Here is an 18875-nt window from a genome sequence, read left to right as displayed (position 1 = left end):
TCTCTGGCTTGTACTCCAATTCTGTATGTACAAATGAATTTTAAAAAACAAACAAACAAACAAACAAAAAACACAACAGTGAGGAGATAGATGCCTAGTAATAACTAAACTGCTTTTATTTGTTTTCATTTTCTAAGATTTATGCCGTGATCCTGCTTTTCTCTTCCCCCTCCATTACTAGAGAACAGGTCTGAACACCTAAACTTCATCTACTAGTTAAGAAAATAACAAAAAGAAAATACATTTGCATTAGCAGGAAGATCATATGGAAAATAGCATAATTCTCTATTTCACTTTTACCTACAAACAGAAAAATTTTTAAACAAGAATTAGGATATGGACATGTCCCCGTGCATGTGCATGTGTGTGGGTGTGTACACATGTGTATAAGTATTACCTGAACATCGTATATAGAAGGCCAACTACAAATTTACACTGGTTTTGGACTGCATGCGAGCTGGGACCCCAAACTCCTCTACTGTTCAGAACAGAGGCTGCTGCACATGTAATCTTTTTTTTTTTTTAAAGATTTACTTATGCATACAGAACTGGGGTACGGGCCAGAGGTGCAGGGGCAGTGAGAGGATTCACCAGAGACAGAGTGGGGAGCAGAACGGGCAGACTGATGAAGTACACTGCTGAGGGGAGCAACGGGAGGGTCAGGAGAGGTCTGCCATGCCATGTGGCTCACCTCCCAGGCTGGGGATCAAACCACACTGAAGTGGCTGCAGCCAGCTTGCAGTGCTGCATCCTAACACGTTGTGCCACCAGGGAAGGTCCTGCTCATGTAGTCTTTAATGGTGTATTTTGTTACTTGTCATTTTATGAACAAGACTGAACATACTCGACTATTCTCCCAGACTAAATATTACCCCCTTTTAACTTTCAGTTTTACTCTATATTTTATTAAGCATGTTTTAACATTTTTGGAGAGGTACTCTGTTTATATGGGGCTAATTTCTCTAGGTTTATGGATATATGATAAGTGACATAAACAAGCTTAACAGGGTTTTTATTGCACTTCCCAGAAAATGTTTAAGAAGGCATCCTTTCTATTCAGTAACTCTTTCTACAACCACTATTTAGCAACAAATTAGTTCCGTCAAGGAAAAAAAGTCTACACATAGCAGGTAGTCCTCTAAGTCTCCACTGCTATTCCTCTTAATATTTTTCAATAAATTCTGGGCATTTCTTGTCTTTAAGAGTGCCTGCCTGTGTCTATGCAGGCATCTTTTTCTCTTTTATCTTCCTTTCCTGAATAAGCATGCCATGTGCTGATGAATGGTAACGTCTGCTGACTTCTTTTTGAGGAACCCAAGAAAAAGCCCACATACAACAAACTTCATTATCTGAACCCCAACATCAACATAATCAAGATTTTCACATAATTCATTTTCTTAGGATAGGAAAGCTCTAAATGTGATTTTTAAAAATGCAAAGAAAATATAATGTATAAGAAAAAAATCATCTTTCTCAAAAACAAAAGTCTACCACAGCAGTGAATTGCAGAGCAGGAAGAAGTGAAGATCAAAACTGGAATTTGACGGTGTGCTTTTCCAGCGTATCATTACTTCAATGCTTTTTGAGCTAATGCAGTGAAGAATTATAAAACGTTGCTATTCTCATTCTGCTGGGCATTTCATTAACACTTTCTTTAGGTCACATCATAATATATGATGAGTGGGACATGATTTACATGTACTTACCAGTTCTTTGAGAACATCAATCAAGACTTCCACATTCCATGTGTGTGCCTGAGCGCCATCACTTTTATCTTTTCCATCACTCCATATCCCACTACCAGGAGCAGAGATACTCTGCAAAAATAAAATTTAAATTAAAAAAAAATGCAACTACTTAATGTGTTCCACTCTTTTAAGTAGATCAATCACATTGTAATTTAATAAAGAGAAGATGCTAATTCATTTTTAAATAGAGGTCCACATTTACCTGCAATGGAATACCATCTGTTAATCCTGAATGAGTTCGAGCCATCATTCCCAAAACCCTTGCAACCTGGGCAGCTGTGACCTCCCGAACACCAAACTGCATGATTATATTGCGACATTCTTCAACACTGAAACAGAAATGTAACTTCATAACACTATTACTAGTACAAAAGGAACGAACCCTAGAGCAAAATCCTCAGAACTTTACTAACAAAACAAAGAATAGTAAACTAAAACAAAGAGTAATAAACTTCATTTCTTGTATTACTAGGCACATACAATAAAAACTATCTACCCAGCTAAGAAAATGGGAAAATTTTTAAAGTCAATGAACCAAGAGTACCAATACCATTCATATCAAATTACTCTTCAAAACAAGGATACTCAAGATGAATTTGATTATTCTGGTTTGCACAAGGCTTGAAAATGCAATATTGTTGCTCTGTGTTCTGAAGTTTAGTTAAAAAAAAGTTTTATGCTCCCCACACATACACACAAAACAAACAATATCATTTCAAACCTAAGTAGAAATGGTAGTTGACATGAATTTCAGAAACTTCCAAAGTTAACAGCCCTCTGATGTCTTTTAAAACAATTTCAGAAAAACTAATAATCTACTATATCACTTGTTAAGTGAATAGGGTGAAAGTTTCCTTTGATGCCCTTTAGCAGGTGAGAAAAATATGCAAGTAAGGCATAAAAAAGGTAAGAAAGTGACAGAACATGAAGGAAACAGGGGAGGAGCAGGGAAAACAGGTGGGAAATTATTTACTTCCAGAAGCACCTGCCTCAATGCTCTCTCACCCTCAAAATTAAAAATGTCTAATTTAGCAATAAGCCTCTTATTCCAAATCTGGAGAAATTTGGGAGTATGAAAAAAGAAATTTAGCACCACTAAAACTAGTATATGGAAGAATTATCAAAATTCTTGAGAAGTAAAGATGACAACATATTAAAGAAATTTAGGAACTTGCTTTAAGAATTATATCATGTTTAATTAGCACAGGAATAATTAGAAGTTTAATGTATTACAACCAACCTTGCACAAAAGCCATAGCCTACTTCTTGCATGAAATCAGCCAAAGAGCTCTCCATCATGGTCTTAGCTACCCCTCCAGAATCAGGCAGGATCCTGTCCATTAGAATGTCCCGTTTTTCAGGGTATAAAAGTGGTGCAAGCACCACGGGACAGCGTTCCTGGGGAAAATCTGAAAGAGAAAAAAAATTACAACTGTTATTAAATAGATATAAGACTCTTTTATTCTAAAAATGTCCCTAAGATGGAATCTTCCACAAAAAGTTCATAGTTAAAGCAAAATTTATTCAGCTCCTTCTAATCCAGTTAGCCCAAGTTAGGATTTCACACTAATTATCTAAAACTTCAATGCTTTCATAGCACAAAAACCGCTCAGAAGTAGATTTTTGTATTTCATACTACGATTGCAAAATATTGACAATTTCATACCCTAAATATTACTTTCAAATTTCAAAATAAGGGTATCAATTCCCAAACAAGCACTGTATCAGAAACATTAGGAATTACGAGTCTACTATTTCCACATGGAACAGAAAACTTCCTACTGCTAAAAAAAAGTTAATGCAGTTTAAAATTAAGCTATATAGCACTGGACTTTAGTGATGGCACACAGGTGATTTCGTGATGGGAAGCCCAAGGGTGATTTGGTGATGGGAAGCCCAAGGGGCTTACAACTGAGATGGAAAAATGCACAAAATGATGTTACAAAAAAGAAAAAAATTTAAGCTATATAAACATTAAGAAGAAACTGAAAACAGTAGTGATAAGTCAAATATTTGTTTTCCAGAAAGTCTAACAAACTCTATAAAGAATCAGAGGGGGGGAAAAATGGCAACAATACCATTAGCATAATAATAAAGGGGTAAAATGAATGTTAGTAGACTAACAATTAATTAAAGAGGTAAAATGAGTTTTTTAAACTAAAGACATTTTACAATTATGTTATCTCCTTCCTAAAGGAGAAAGGAATATCAGAAATATATTTAGTCTTATATATGTGATTATACATTAAATAAGATTACACGCAGTTTATTTTATACCTTTTCTAAGACTTTTATTACTTTCATACATAAACTCTCTTTCTTAAAAGATTATAAACAACAAAAAAGTAAATCGATGTTTTTTCTTGTAGACGGAAATTCTATCATGTGTTTATGATTGTCCAAAGTAGAGAACATTCTTAAGCTAAAAATAGACCTTTACCTCTGCGCAGTGTCTTAAGAAAAGCGTCAATCTGTTCCTGTCCAACTCCAAAGGCTCCCTTCTGCCCAAAGAGGAGATGGGAGAGGAGGAGGTGTAGGACCTCTATTGCTATATCTTGGAAGCCACCTTCTTGATTTCCACTGACGTCTGCGTCAATGTAAGAACGCAGAAGATCTGGAAGCTTCTGTTTGATAAACTGGGCAGCTAGATAAATCAAAACACAAGTTATTTTTGCAGCATTTTGGGTAAAATGTCACATATCATCAAAATATAGATGGCTATCTTTCTCATTCACCAATCTAAAAAAAAGATTTATGGCCCTCCCTGGTGGCACAACGGGTTAAAAAGTGGCACTACCACGTTGGCCCCAGCTGCTTTCAGTGAGAGTTCAATCCCCGGCCAGGGAAGTGACACATATGGCGTGTCAAACTTCTCCTGTCTCATCCGCTGCCCCCCTCAGCAGCATATTTCACTCAATCTGCACCCATGCATCTCTGGCCTGTACCCTAGTTCTGTGTGCATAAATAAACAAATCTTTTTTAAAAAGATTTAATTTTTTTTCTAATGCATGTAAGAACTGAGATGAAGGCCAAAGATCAGATTGGGGTGTGTCTGTGTTTGAGAGAGGATTCAGAGACAGAGTGGGGAGCAGAACAGACAGATCCACTGAGATACACTTCTGAGGGGGCAGTGGGTGAGACAGGAGAGGTCTGCTGCACCCTATGTGGGTCAGCTCCCTGGTTGGGGACTAAACTTGAGCGGCAGTGGCTGACAATGACTTGATAATGCTGACACCAACCCCTTATGCTACTAGGGAAGCTCTCCCCAATTCATTCTTAACCCTCCAAAGCTTTCATAGTTCTAGTTCACATATTTGAGACCAACAGCCAGGGACTGTGGGGAAGAGTGAGTGGTTCAATGGGTAGACTGTTTACTTTTTTTTTTTTTTTTTTTTTAAGATTTATTTATTTGTAGAGAACTGGGGTACAGGCCAGAGGCTCAGGGGCGGTGAGAGGCTTCACCAGAGACAGTGGAGAGCAGAACGGGCAGAGCAAAGAAGTACACTGCTGAGGGGAGCAGCGGGCGGGCCAGGAGAGGTCTGCCGCACCATGTGGTCTCCTCCGGGACAGGCGGGAATCGAACTCATGCGGAAGTGGCTTTAGCCTCTCAGTGCAGTGCTTTAACCCGCTGCGCCACCAGGGAGGGCCAACTGTTTACTTTTTTTGCAAGATGAAGTTCCACAAATGTGTGACACAACAATATAAGCTATATACATTATCGAACTATATAGTGAAATTGTTATGAAGGTAAATTTTGTGTTTTTACTATACATGTATACATAAGGCAAAAGAAAATAACCTTCAATTATCTTACTCTATAAATCTAAAACTATCGATACTTAAGATTCAAAACCATGGATTTTAAAAGAAGCTCACTTTACTACAGAATCTTTAAGGGGAAAAGGAACTTACCAAAACCCCTAAGATCCGAGCTGGAAGAATTCAAGAGGGCAAGGCCAAAAATAACCTGAAACAAGAGGAGTTAGAGTGACCAAAGAGTGAAAAAGTTATTTTTAATTATAACTGTATCTCTTGTCATAAGCCACTCACTCACCTCTTGTACTTTACTTAACTTCAGAACTTTACTCAGCTGGGCAAATAAGTGGGGTGCAGGCTTTAAACTCTGAAAAACCAAATCAAACAAAAAACCCATAAACTTTGCTTTAAAACAAAGTTGAAAGTCACAATCTTCTGAAGTTCATAAAAGCATCTTTTCATGCATTTATGGAACTTCACTGTATTTGCATAATTTGTAGTACTGCTAGATTCAATGTACCATGTCTCAGAGCTACTGGCTACAAAGTTTAAATCTTAACATAAATTTGGCTTAGTGTTCTAATTATCAGCAAATTAACTGCCTTGATTTTGTTAGAAAACTACAAAAGTCCCAAACTCCATGACATTGAGTCCATAACAATAAAGACTTTTTAGAGAGCCTAATAAGAGATATCACATTCATATGAAAGATAAAAACTATACCAACCTTCTGATAGTGCAATGGATTATCAATGGCATAGGACAGCGTCGAGATGAAATTTGGCTTTGTAATCAGCGACGCACACTCCTGAATCAGAAACTGAGTCTTTAAAAATAAAAAATGAATTTTCATTAGCACTAACAGTTTCCTTCTGTGCAAACAGAAACATTAGCAAAAATTTAAAGTGTAACCCAATATTGCATACTGTTTCTAAGTTCTTTAGATCTTTACTGGTCTCATTAAACTACTTCAGGTCTATAAGCAACAAGTTATATCAGTATCTCTGTGGACTATAGTCCATAGACAAAGTAACCATAAGAAATGATACGACAAACCTTTACCAGATTGGTGGTAATCAACTCAAAGAAATGCAATGCAATCAACTCAAAGAAATGCAATGAGGGATAAAAAGATCCCCCCCTGTCTTTTCAAGCAGGAATTCCTGCATTGCTGCTTCCTTTATACAGGTCTGATCCCCAGCTCTTTAAGCCTGAACTACCCAAGTGGAAGGAAGGAAGGAATGAAAGAAAGGGAAGGAAGGCCAGAAGGAGAGAGGAAGAAAGGAAAAGGAAGAAAAGTTACAAGCCCTCTTAGCCACTGAGCTAAGATCATTTCTGGGTGCTATTTGTACGAGTCATTTGCTGCATATATACTGTGGTCAAAATGCAATTCTTTTCAATAGCTGGATCCAAGTAAACAAACTCTGATAACCCCAAATACCTGATGAAAATCTTTGCCACTGCTTTTACCATCGCCACTGAAATCCACATGCGAAAATAGGCAGCGTAATAAATGCCTGTCTGCCTCAGGACCGTGCCGATTCACAATCTAAAAAGATAAAAGTAGAGGTACGTAAATAAACATTAAGGAAGATCTACACCAGTATCTAGGGCAAAAATCTCAATTTAGACTGGTCACTTTGCATTAGGAGTTATAAGAGCAATTGACAAAATTGGAATTGCTACACATTCTCTATCAGAGTATTTCTTATGGTCACTGGAAGGACAAAAGAAAACCCATAAGTAACTAGCACATATAACTGTGTATGATGGTCGACATCTATACCAAACTTACCAGCAACATAAATGACATGTAGCAAGAATACAGTTTTTGCTTTTCTTTTAATTAAAGCAAGAGCCTTACTGAAAAGTGAACTCTTTAGAAAACCACTTTTCCGGGACCTTCCTGGCGGTGCAATGGGTTGGAGCACAGCACTGCAAGCTAGCGAAGCTGTGCTGCCTTGGTGCAAGTTCGATCCCCAGCCCTGGAAGTGATCGATGTGGTACAGCAGACCTCTCCTGTCTCGCCCACTGCTCCCCTCAGCAGTGTACTTTGTCAATCTGCCTGTTCTGCTCTCCACTCTGTCTCTGGTGAATCCTCTCACCGCCCCTGTACCTCTGGCCAGTACCCCAGTTTCTGTATGCATAAATAAATAAATCTTTAAAAAAAAAAAAAAACCACCTTTCTATGCATTATCTTCACTCTAAAACTTTAGCTTGAAATCTGTCATAACTGACTCTTAAGGTCTACAAAGCAAAGCCCTAAGAGATCTGGTGTGACTTAGTACTTACTTAGTTGCTGATCTTGACCTCTTCAATTTTTGCTACTCTTCAAACTTAGTAATGTTTGTGCTTGCTAGTCCCTCAAATAGGAAAGCTCCAGATATCTACATTTGGTTTGCTCACTCCATTACATTTCTGCTCTCAGGTCATCTCAATATAATATGCTCCTCCACCACCCTTCCCCCACTTTAGTTTTCTGGATAACACCACCAATGAATAATTTCAATTTATCCTTTGTCTCTCACTAGCCTTTAAACAATGAAACCAGGGAATTTGTGTAGCCATGCTCCCTTCTTCACATGGAGTCCAAGAAGGAGCCTTCATAGCACACTCACCATATATAGAAAGTAATCACTTGCTTGTTAAGTGCTATATTAACATATATAATAGTGAACTATCCATTAAGAGGTAGATACCATATAGAGCTTTCTTAGTTAGTCAACAACTCTGCTGAAGATTGCGCCCATATTACAGGTGAGGCAGTGTACAATTAAAACAGACTGCCGGGCCCTCCCTGGTGGTGCGGCAGGTTAAAGCACAGCACTAGGAGGCTAACGCCCCTTCAGCATGAGTTTGATCTCTGGCCCCTGAGGTGACCCACATGGCACGGCAGACCTCTCCTGGCCCTCCCACTGCTCCCCTCAGCAGTGTACTTCGTCAGTCTGCCTGTCCTGCTCCCCGCTCTTCTCAGATGAATCCTCTTACCACACCTGCGCCTCTGGCCTGTGCCCCAGTTCTCTATGAATAAATCAATCTTAAAAAACAAACAAACAAACAAACAAAAAACAGACTGCCTAAAAGCCCAACAGTCAGTTGAGGAGTATGACTGCAAAGCTAAATTCCAAAGCCTATGCAGTTTCTACTGTGTGGTGATAATTTATGACAGCTGGCTAAGTTAACTCATTATCAGTCTCAACGTCCCTAAGCAGGAAATGTGGGAGTCAAGAAAAACAAATTTTTATATTGCCTCACAGACATTGTAAGAGTTAGAAATACTGGGCCCTTCCTGGTGGCACAGGGGGTTAAAGCACTGCACTAAGAAGCTAAGGCCACTTCTGCATGAGTTTGATCCCCGCTTGCCCTGGAGGAGATCCACATGGCGCGGCAGACCTCTCCTGACCCGCCCACTGCTCCCCTTAGCAGTGTACTTCGCCGATCTGCCTGTTCTGCTCCCCACTCTGTCTCTGGTAGGTCCTTTCACCGGCCCTGCACCTCTGGTCTGTACCTCAGTTCTGTATGCATAAATAAATAAATCTTAAAAAAAAAAAAAGAGTTAGAAATACTTAAGAACTCAGAAGCTAACATGCATAAATAAGCTTTCACTTAGGAAAGCAGAGAAGGATCAACATCAGTAATACTTTCAATGAATTCAAACATATCAAATATATTAAAAGTACAAGTTCCTAAGAATACTAAAATAATCACTAGCCAGGTCTGGATAATACTAAAATAAATTCATTTTGAAAACAGGCAAATAAAAACATAATCAAGCATGTAGCTTGCCTTTCCTATCCAAAATGTACCTCAGGTTATTAACTGCAAAGTTGGCACAATTGTGTTTTCCTTAATAAAATTATTTCAAATAATAAAGAATGTATAACAATGAGAGTATCATCACTTTGCAATAACTAAGAAATTAATGAAATCTAGTTAATGAATACACCCTGCTAAAACCACAAGAATTGAGACAACTGGAAATTACAAGCCTCCTGATAAGAGTTCATACCTTCTATTAAATTCTAAAAGAAAAAAAAAAAAGCTGGTTATAAGCCTCTAAATTTACCAATTTACAGAAAATAGAAGATAGATGACAAATTAAATACCACCCAGGGGGTATAATCAGCAAAATTCACACTGTGGGTAACTGCAGGACATTCTGACTTCTATAATGAAAGAAAAATGGAAGGAGAGCTAATGATAGATTTTAAGAGACCTGGGTCAATGAAACAGGCTTTTTCTATCTGGGTCCTGATTCAAACCAACTGTTCAAAAATTTATTATATGCAGCAAAGACAAGTTATGAGACTGTCAAATGGCAGACCATAATCTCCAAGCACAAGATTTAGAATTAATTTGCTTTTTTTTTAAAGAATTTTTATTTATTTATGCATACAGAACTGAGGTGCAGGCCAGAGGCACAGGACCCATGAGAGAATTCATCAGAGAGAGTGGGGAGCTGAACAGGCAGATCAAAGTACGCTCCTGAGGGGAGCAGTGGGTGGGTCAGGAAAGGTCTGCCATACCATGTGGGTCACCTCTTGGGCTGGGGATTAGACTCGCATTGAAGTGGCTGCAGCCAGCTTGCAGTGCTTAACCTGCTGCACCACCAGAGAGGGCTAAATTACTGTGCTTTTTTATAAAATAGTTAACAGCTTTTGAGGCTAGATTTATATTTACCTGTGGAGAGATGAAATTGTCTGGATGCTTTAAAACAACTGAGGGGGGAACCTCCCTGGTAGCACAAAGGGTTAAGTCTCAGCACTGTCAAGTTATCTGCAGAGTTCAATCCCCCACCAGGGAGCTGACCCACATGGTGTGCAAACCTCTCCTGTCTCTCCCTGCTGGTCCCCTCAGCAGTGTATCTCAGTTGATCTGTTGTCTACCCCCCACTCTGTCTCTGGTGAACCCCGCCCCACCTGCACCTCTGGCCAGTACCCCAGTTCTTCTATATAAAAATAAAAACTTTAAAAACAAACATACAACTGAGGGGAATGGGTTAGATGAAATTAAAAATTAAAATTTTCCATGACTTAAAATTAAACTAGATGACAAATTCACAGAGATTATATTAACTACTCTACTTTTGTGTTTACTTAAGGAGCAGCAAGCAAGAAAGGAGGTCTGCTGCGCCATATGTGGGTCAGCTCCCTGGCTACCCTGGTTGGGGATGGAACTCAACAGTGACAGCAGTGAGATTTAACCCCTTCACCACCAAGCAGTCCTGTTAAAAAAAATTTTTTTTAAAGATTCATTTATTTATGCATACAAAAACTGAGGTACAGGCTAGAGTTGCAGGGGGTGAGAAGATTCACCAGAGACAGAGTGGGAAACAGAACACAGCGCTGAGGGGGAGCAGCAAGCAAGACAGGAAAGGACTGCTGTGCCATGGGGTCAGCTCCCTGGCCAGGCAGGAATCAGCAGGTGTTGCAGTGGCTGCAGAGAGCTTCCTATGCTGCGATTCAACCCTTGTGAACTCCCCCTGCAATGTGGTCAAGGTTTTTGGGCTTCTACCGCAGCTTTTTTGTCTAATTCTGTGTCTTCCCTGTTTGTCTCCTACTACAAGTGTTAAAATCACTTCAAACATTCTCATATCTCCTTCCAGAGGACATTCCAAGCAACAGCAATACAGACCCACTGTAAGAGCATAGCTTCAAAATGAGTGGGACAAAGATTTTACAATAGCAGAGACTATTTAGTTCGTATTTTAGAATGATTACTCTGACAGTAGGAGATATGTTAGAGTAAAAGCTGTCCATTAGCCAAACCTGGCACAAAAGGGCTTCCCATCAAGAGTCTCTTCATTGTCCTCTACTTGTTTTCCATGAATAATAAAAAGATTTAATAACATTAGATGTACATGTCCCATCTGCCATTTTCAGACAGAGTATCAGTAGGTGAAATACATAGTACCTCTGAACCTCAATATAAAAATGGGACAACTTCTTATTGCCATGTTTGTGACATGACTGTGGCAAGAATGGAAGAATTTCGATAAAATTACATGGAAAACAATGCCTGAACACTGTAAATGCTTGAATAGTTGCTAAGATGAGAAAACTTTTGCATAAAGATGTAAATGCATTTGTGTTGTGTATGCATAAAAGTGGAACTACAGGGTCAGAAGTGATCTATATTCCGTAATGGAAAGGAACATCTCAGATGCTAGTATTTTTCCTTACCTTTAGTTATATAGATGTTCATTTTATGAAAATTAATCTTCACATTTATGATTTATGAACTGTCAGTCTATAGCACATATTCACAGACTCAAAGTTTATGAACACACAGTACAGCTTGTGTAGTAACACACATTCTTTTCATATCTCCATAAAATGACAACAAAAATGTGCACACTACTTCGTCGATCTGCCTGTTCTGCTCCCCATTCAGTCTCTGGTGAAGTATCTTATCGTCCCTACACCTCTGACCTGTACCCCAGTTCTGTATGTATACATAAATAAATCTAAAAAAAAAAAGAAACACTAAAATAACTCAGGGCCTCCCTGGTGGTGCAAGGGGTTAAACAGTAGCTCTATGAAGCTACTGACAGCAACTGCAGCACAAGTTCAATCCCCAGCTAGGGCGGTGACACATGTGGCTTAGACACCCTCTCCTGTCTCATCTGCTGCTCCCTTCAGCAGTGTATTTCACTCTATCTATCTGTTCTGCTTCCCACTCTTCGTCTGGTGAATCTTCTCACCCCCATTCTTATAAATAAATAAATGAATCTTTATTTTAAAAAATGGAGCTTTTCTTTGGATAGTGACTTCCAAGACAAACTGATGAATTAAAAAAAAAAGTAAAGGTGCAGAACAATATATATCACATGCCACCATATAAAAAGGGATAGGAAATATTTCTCTTTCTTTGAAGGAACAGGTAAGAAACAACAGCTGCCTGGGACAAGAGACATAATTATAATTGAGGTAATCAGGTCGATATATTATCCATTTTGAAAAATAAAATTAACCTGTGCTGCCAAACACTCCAGGGGAGGAGCTGAGTTCATCATCCAACCTGCAATATTTAAACTGGATACAAACTGTTTCAACAATGTAGACAACTCAGTCATTGTTGTGGTTTGATGGTGACACTAGTAAAAGTGTCTTTTGATATCCTACATGAAACTTTTCCATCTCAGTATGTATCAAGTGTTTTGACAACTATCTGGTAACAATTATGAATGGAGAGCCATATACTTTTTTGATACTGAAGCACAAGAGGATTATGATAGATTAAAATCACTGAGTTACCCACCACAAAAATGTATTTCTGGTCTGTTAATCAGTGGTGTCTCCACCTTCATTTGAAAATGTGCAAGAAAAATGGATACCTGAGACATAACCCCTAATGTCCAAATATCTGTTCATTATTGTGACCTAAACTGATCAGAGATGGCTACTTTATTGTTGAGAAACTTGCCAAGAACAGACGGCAGCTCTCATTCTCGAGACTGCTAAAAAGCTGGCCTGTGACATGAAGGCTATCAAGTAAGCGGAGTGCTCTGTTCACAAAGAAAGGCTTCAAAATCTATCTGACCATGTAATACAGGCTGCCTACATTAGAATTAGGATATCTAAGTTACTATTATTTATGAACTTTTACTTCTTCAGAGCCTCCAGAACTGACGAAGAGTCATAGATATGTATTCCTATGAACTTCCCTTCAGAGTCCTTTCTGCACAGCTGATATTAGAATATTAAAATCAATGTTTAGGACCCTCCCCGATGGCTCAACGGGTTATGATGTAGCACTGCAAGGTGGTCCCAGCCTCAGTGTGAGTTTGATACCCAGCCCCGGAGGTAATCCACATGGCGTGGCAGACCTCTCCTGACCCACGCACTATTCCCCTCAGCAATGTACTTCATTGATCTGCCTGTTCTGCTCCCCACTCTGTCTCTGGTGAATTTCCTAACTGCCCCTGCACCTCTGGCCTCTACCCCAGTTCTGTATGAATGAACAAATAAAAGTTAAAAAAAAAAAACTGTTTAAATCAAACTAAATATTAACAATTTAAAACATAAAACTATGCCTTTTAAATGCATACCCCAAAGAGAGAAAGGGCTACATTGGAAACATTCTCAATTCTTAGATTTACTTCAATTAAGTTCATATTCTATCCACAAATTAGTATTTGTGTATGAACTACCAATATAGAAACTATAATTTATACCGTAGAGAAAGGTGAATTTACATTTTTTAAATTCTTGTAACAGGAAATGTATTCCATGCTCTATTTAATTTTATGTAATCCTAACAAGATGTCAGATAAACTTTAACTGATTCTAGTCTATTGAGGAATATATGATGTTCGGAAAACTTCATAAATCATAGTAACCATATCCTAATTCTAAGTATGATACACCATTTAGTGCATAAAAATCAGTAGCAGGTATTACCATTAAAAGTAAGGAGTAGGGGCCCTCCCTGGTGGCGCAGCGGGTTAAAGCACAGCACTGAGAATCTAAAGCCGCTTCCGCATGAGTTCAATTCCCGCCTGCCCCGGAGGTGATCACATGGTGTGGCAGACCTCTCCTGACCCACCCGCTGCTCCCCTCAGCAGTGTACTTCGTCGATCTGCCTGTTCTGTTCCCCACTCTGTCTCTGGTGAAATCTCTCACCGCCCCTAAGCCTCTGGCCTGTACCCCAGTTCTGTATGCACAAATAAATAAATCTTTAAAAAAAAAAAAAAAGTAAGGAGTAGGGCCCGAGGTGACCACAGGGCGTGGCAAACCTCTCCTGACCCCCCCCCACTGCTTCCCTCAACAGTGTACTTTGTCAGTCAGCCTGTTCTGCTCCCTGCTCTGTCTCTGGTGAATCCTCTCATGGCCCCTACATCTCTGGCCTGTACCCCAGTTCTGTATGCATAAATAAATCTTAAAAAAAAAAAAAAAATATATATATATATATACACATAGGTGACTTGGTGATGGGAAACACAGGGATTAAAAAAAAAAAAAGTAAGGAGTAGGGGTCCTCCCTGGTGGTGCAGCGGGTTAAAGTACAGCACAAAGAAGCTTAAGCCACTTCCACATGAGTTCGATCCCGCCTGCCCCAGAGGAGATTCACATGGGATCCACATGGCAAGGCAGACCTCTCCTGACCCGCCCACCACTCCCCTCAGCAGTGTACTTCGTCGATCTGCCTGTTCTGTTCCCCACTCTGTCTCTGGTGAATCCTCTCACCCTCCACATCTCTGGCCTGTACCCAAGTTCTATACGAATAAATGAATAAATAAATCTTATGGAAAAAAAAAAAGAAAGTAAGGAGTAGGAGTAGGGCCCTCCCTGGTGGCCTGGTGGCTCAATGGGTGAAAGTGCAGCCCTGCAAGCTGGCCGCAGCTGCCTCAATACGAGTTCAATTCAATTCCCAGCCAGCGAGGTGACCCACCAAAGTGCAGCAGACCTCTCCAGTCTCACCTGCTGCCCCCCTCATCAATGTACTTTTGTGCATCTGCCTGTTCTGCTCCTCACTCTGTCACTGGTGGATCTTCTCACGGCCACTGGCCTGTGGCCTATACCCCACCCAATTCTGTATGCACAAATAAATAAATCTTTAAAAAGAGTAGGAATAGTATTTGAGTTGGAATAAAATGTTCTACAAGTAAAACCTATACTTAAAATATGGAGAGTAAAGCATCTGAACAGATGTAAGTGCACAAAATGATGCCGGGCATTAATTGTAACCAGTTCACACCCACTAGAATTAGTAAGCTAAAAGCAAAATGCAATGATGAGCATCAATGAGAATGAGGAGAAAATGGAACCCTCAGATGCTGCTCATGGAAATGCAGAGATTTAAAAACAGTCTGCCATTCTTCAGAAACTTAAGCTACCAGGAGTCAGCAATTCCATTCTTTGGTATATACCCAAGAGAACTCAAAGCATCCACACAAAAACCTCTACAATAGTTTTCAGCCATACAATTTGAATAGCCAAAAGGCAGAAACAAACCTAACTATCCATCAACTGATGGATATAAAAATGTGGAATGAACAATCACATGACTACTACTTTCTGATAATTTTGTTTTTTTTTTTTTTTATAAACAAAACTACTCATGCTCTCAACAGCCAATGTTGGAAATATTATAGGAAGTAAAAGGCAGACATAGAAGACCACAGATGATGAGATTCTATTTATATGAAAATTCCAGAATAACAAAATCCATACCAACAGAAACTGGGTTATAGTGTTTGCCAGGGGCAACAGGGAGGAGAAAATGAAGAATAACTACTAGTGGATCCAGGTGTTTCATTTGGGATGATAAAAGCATTCTGAAGCTAGATGGTGGTGACTGAGCATATTAGTGAAACTACTACAAATTACCAAATATTATACTTCTGAGGGGCAAATTTTATGGTCTGCAAGGTTTATTTCAATTTTTCTTTAAGTAGAAAAGGGGGAATGGGACAAAGACCAAAACCCAAAACAAGATCCTATTTCATAATTTTTATAGAAAATTAGTAATCTGAATCACAGTAAAGTGGGAAAGCGATTTAAGGTAGGTTCTCTTTTTGAATTAAGGGGGGGGGGTTACTTTTTAAGCAACATACTAGTATAAATTTCGTTTTCTTTCTACTACGTACTCACTCCTTTAATGATACTTTTTCTTCTATTACTTTACTTACATGCTGTATTTCCTGCTGGCTGGCTCGGTAGTTTTTCTTGGTTAAATTGTCCACCAGGTAGCTGATTTGAGACAAGGCCAGCGAGAGCGAGTCAAGATTCATTGCTGGTTGGGGCGGAAGCAGGCGGCCGAGCCCGGCGCAAAATCACCATTATTCCCCTTTAGTCACCTCAGAGGCAGGTTAATGCTTTCTTTGTAGTGAGCCTATATCTGGTGTCTGTATGATGTCTTCAGTTCTTCTTTACCAGGGGTCTTACTCTGTTCTGAAACATGGCACCTGTTTTAAAAAAAGAAATTGAGAATTTTAAATGTAAGTTCTTGTTAGGGAAATGAGAGTAAAATAACCTTCCAGGTCTTAATCTTAGTACCTGAAATACCACTAAGGTCTTCATCTACAACTTATTTACAGGACTCCATTATTCACTTTCTTCTTTACGTACTGCTTCAGAATCAGACAGTTCGTAATTAAAAATTGTAAGGCAGTATGTATGTTTAGGAGTATGAATGACTATTTTAAGGCAGGTCAGGATTCTCAGATTCAAATTCATTGCTACATTGTTACAAAGCTGTTTTCTGTTACCAGAAAAACTTAAAAAGGGAAGTTCAAGACAGCAATATATAACTAAAATGACAGATGGGTTGCGACCACCTACTGAGGCAGAATACACTGTCTACATCACCTCCCCCCCCCTCCAAATTTACACAAGCCTTTATTCTTAAGAATTCACCAAATACCACTGCTGAGGCATGACATTCTTTGAAGGAGGGGCTGAGCTTATCTTTAGGTAAATTCATGTTCTGAATTTGCTCCTAATTTCCTTACAACCAGAACTCAAAGTATAGAAGACTCATGAAGATTAAGGTTCCTTGGTAGAGAACATTTAAATCTTTTAGCTATTTCTTAATGTAGAAGGACCATACTTTTTTGTTGTTTTGTTAATAAGAGCAACGCTTGTGCCTATGCTATCCCTCCATCTTCCTAAAATTGAGACTCGAAGAGAGAAAATATCTGAGGAATGTCCCCAGATATTTTTTTACTTACTCTAACTTACTCTAAAGTAATAAACACATGAGAAGTTAAAAAGATAAACGATGCTTCTATCATATGTAACTAAATCTGTCTTCTGTGAATTCAGAGCCAAGTTGTTTCTTTCATGTGTGGTTATATTTTCTGTATCTACTCAACCAAAAAATCCAATTTGAGGGAACAGTGTAATGAAGAAGAGTAGAGACTTTCCAGACTGTTAACAGTATTATCTGGTAAAATCTTTTCTGAGTCAAACTGGCAGTACCAAAAAAAAAAAAAAAAGTTTATTATATGACCCCTGAACCAATAATTCACTATTAAGACTATTTCTTCAGATATGCCACAAGAACCCAAAGGAAACATAGGTTCACTAAAGTAGTGTTTAAAGAAAAGGTAACTTTAAATTACAATACAGTAGGTTCTCAACTTCAAATGTTGATGGGGGTGGGGGGCTGCAAAAAAATTTGTAACCAAGGCCACAGACTATGCGGAGTTCACGATTCTCCCCAGGTGCTAGAGTTTTCTTAGTGTACTTTCCCCCACATCCCACATCCCAGAATCTTCACCATTCTCCCCAGGTGCTAGGGTTTTCTTAGTGTACTTTTTTTTCCTCCCACATCCCAGAATCTACCTTCTCTGGTATCTAAAATGTCTCAGCATCTCAGTCTGACTGGGTATGAGAATGCCCTGCCATGGGAGACTGCCCTCTGCAGCAAGGTTGGTTACTGCCTAGCACCCAGAAGTGCCAGAATTGGGTTGTCACCGGAGACCCTAAATAAAGGAGGAGAGGCTGAACTTATCTTTAGGTAAATTCATGTTCTGAATTTGCTCCTAATTTTCTTACAATCAGAACTCAAAAAATAAAAAGTCATAAAGTATACCATAATCATGCAAGTCCATATTTGTTACTGTTTTTGAACTACATGGTAGTAGGTGTTTCTTATAATTTTCACTTTGCAAGTATTTATTCCTTGCTTTAACTGTGTAGTAATGAGTGATAATGCTGCGCTGTGTACCTCTGATGTCATAAATATAAAAAAACTGAGTAAAAGTGTGACATTAGAAAAAAACTAGAATTTTTAATGTACAGCGAGGTACTGACAGGAACTGGAGAACTCTTTGTCTACCAACAACTGTTCAAACAAGCAATAGTATTGAAAAACTTAACATTTGTGCTCAAAATGTAATACCTTAGCTGCAACAAAATTAACTTGGAATAGAAGAAGCATAATGGAAAACATGAGAAGACTTAAATGTCTGGGTGGGGGACAAACAGTACAAACACTCCATGTTTGCTAATGGTCACACATATGAAAGTTTTGATTTGAAGATACAAAGAAAAATAGAGTTCCAGTGCTGAAGTGAAAAATTCACAGAAAAATGGCTTGAGCATCTTTAGAACCATTCACAATTGCATAATACATGAACAATTGAGTATCCATGTGCCAACAAAGAAATCACAGTAGCATACCAGAGACACACAATACAGGCAAATTTTTTACATAGATGAGAATCTTTTTTGGACATTAATGCCAAACAAACTAAACTTCCAAAGAAAAACCACCACCAGGATTCAAGGCTGCCAAAGACTGTATGACTTTCCTATTTGGTGATAATTCTTCAGGAGATCCGAAACTCAAGTCAGTGACTACTTATTCTGAAACACCAAAAGCTATGAAAGGTTACTGTAGACCTCATCTTCCAGTTACTTG

The 18875-nt window shown here is 38.9% G+C and overlaps 1 protein-coding gene across 5 annotated transcripts in view; it reads right to left on the bottom strand.

Annotated features, from left to right (window-relative positions):
• CNOT1 (CCR4-NOT transcription complex, subunit 1) overlaps positions 1-18875 on the bottom strand; it is an 86510-nt gene that overhangs the window by 50561 nt on the left and 17074 nt on the right. For all 5 annotated transcript variants that reach the window (XM_004690509.2, XM_004690510.2, XM_012730594.1 and 2 more), the window contains exons 2-10: positions 16138-16413; positions 6946-7053; positions 6232-6330; positions 5803-5871; positions 5661-5715; positions 4189-4392; positions 2989-3157; positions 1951-2077; positions 1707-1817 (exon numbers count right to left, since the gene is read on the bottom strand). In XM_004690509.2, the coding sequence (XP_004690566.1) occupies positions 1707-1817; positions 1951-2077; positions 2989-3157; positions 4189-4392; positions 5661-5715; positions 5803-5871; positions 6232-6330; positions 6946-7053; positions 16138-16239 (1044 nt within the window). In that variant the 5' untranslated portion in view covers positions 16240-16413. The remainder of the gene's footprint in view (positions 1-1706; positions 1818-1950; positions 2078-2988; positions 3158-4188; positions 4393-5660; positions 5716-5802; positions 5872-6231; positions 6331-6945; positions 7054-16137; positions 16414-18875) is intronic.

Source organism: Condylura cristata, unplaced genomic scaffold (assembly GCF_000260355.1).
Source record: "Condylura cristata isolate star-nosed mole 26May11 unplaced genomic scaffold, ConCri1.0 scaffold00028, whole genome shotgun sequence".
NCBI classification, from domain to species: Eukaryota; Metazoa; Chordata; class Mammalia; order Eulipotyphla; family Talpidae; genus Condylura; species Condylura cristata.
This window is presented reverse-complemented; position numbering and strand designations above follow the sequence as displayed.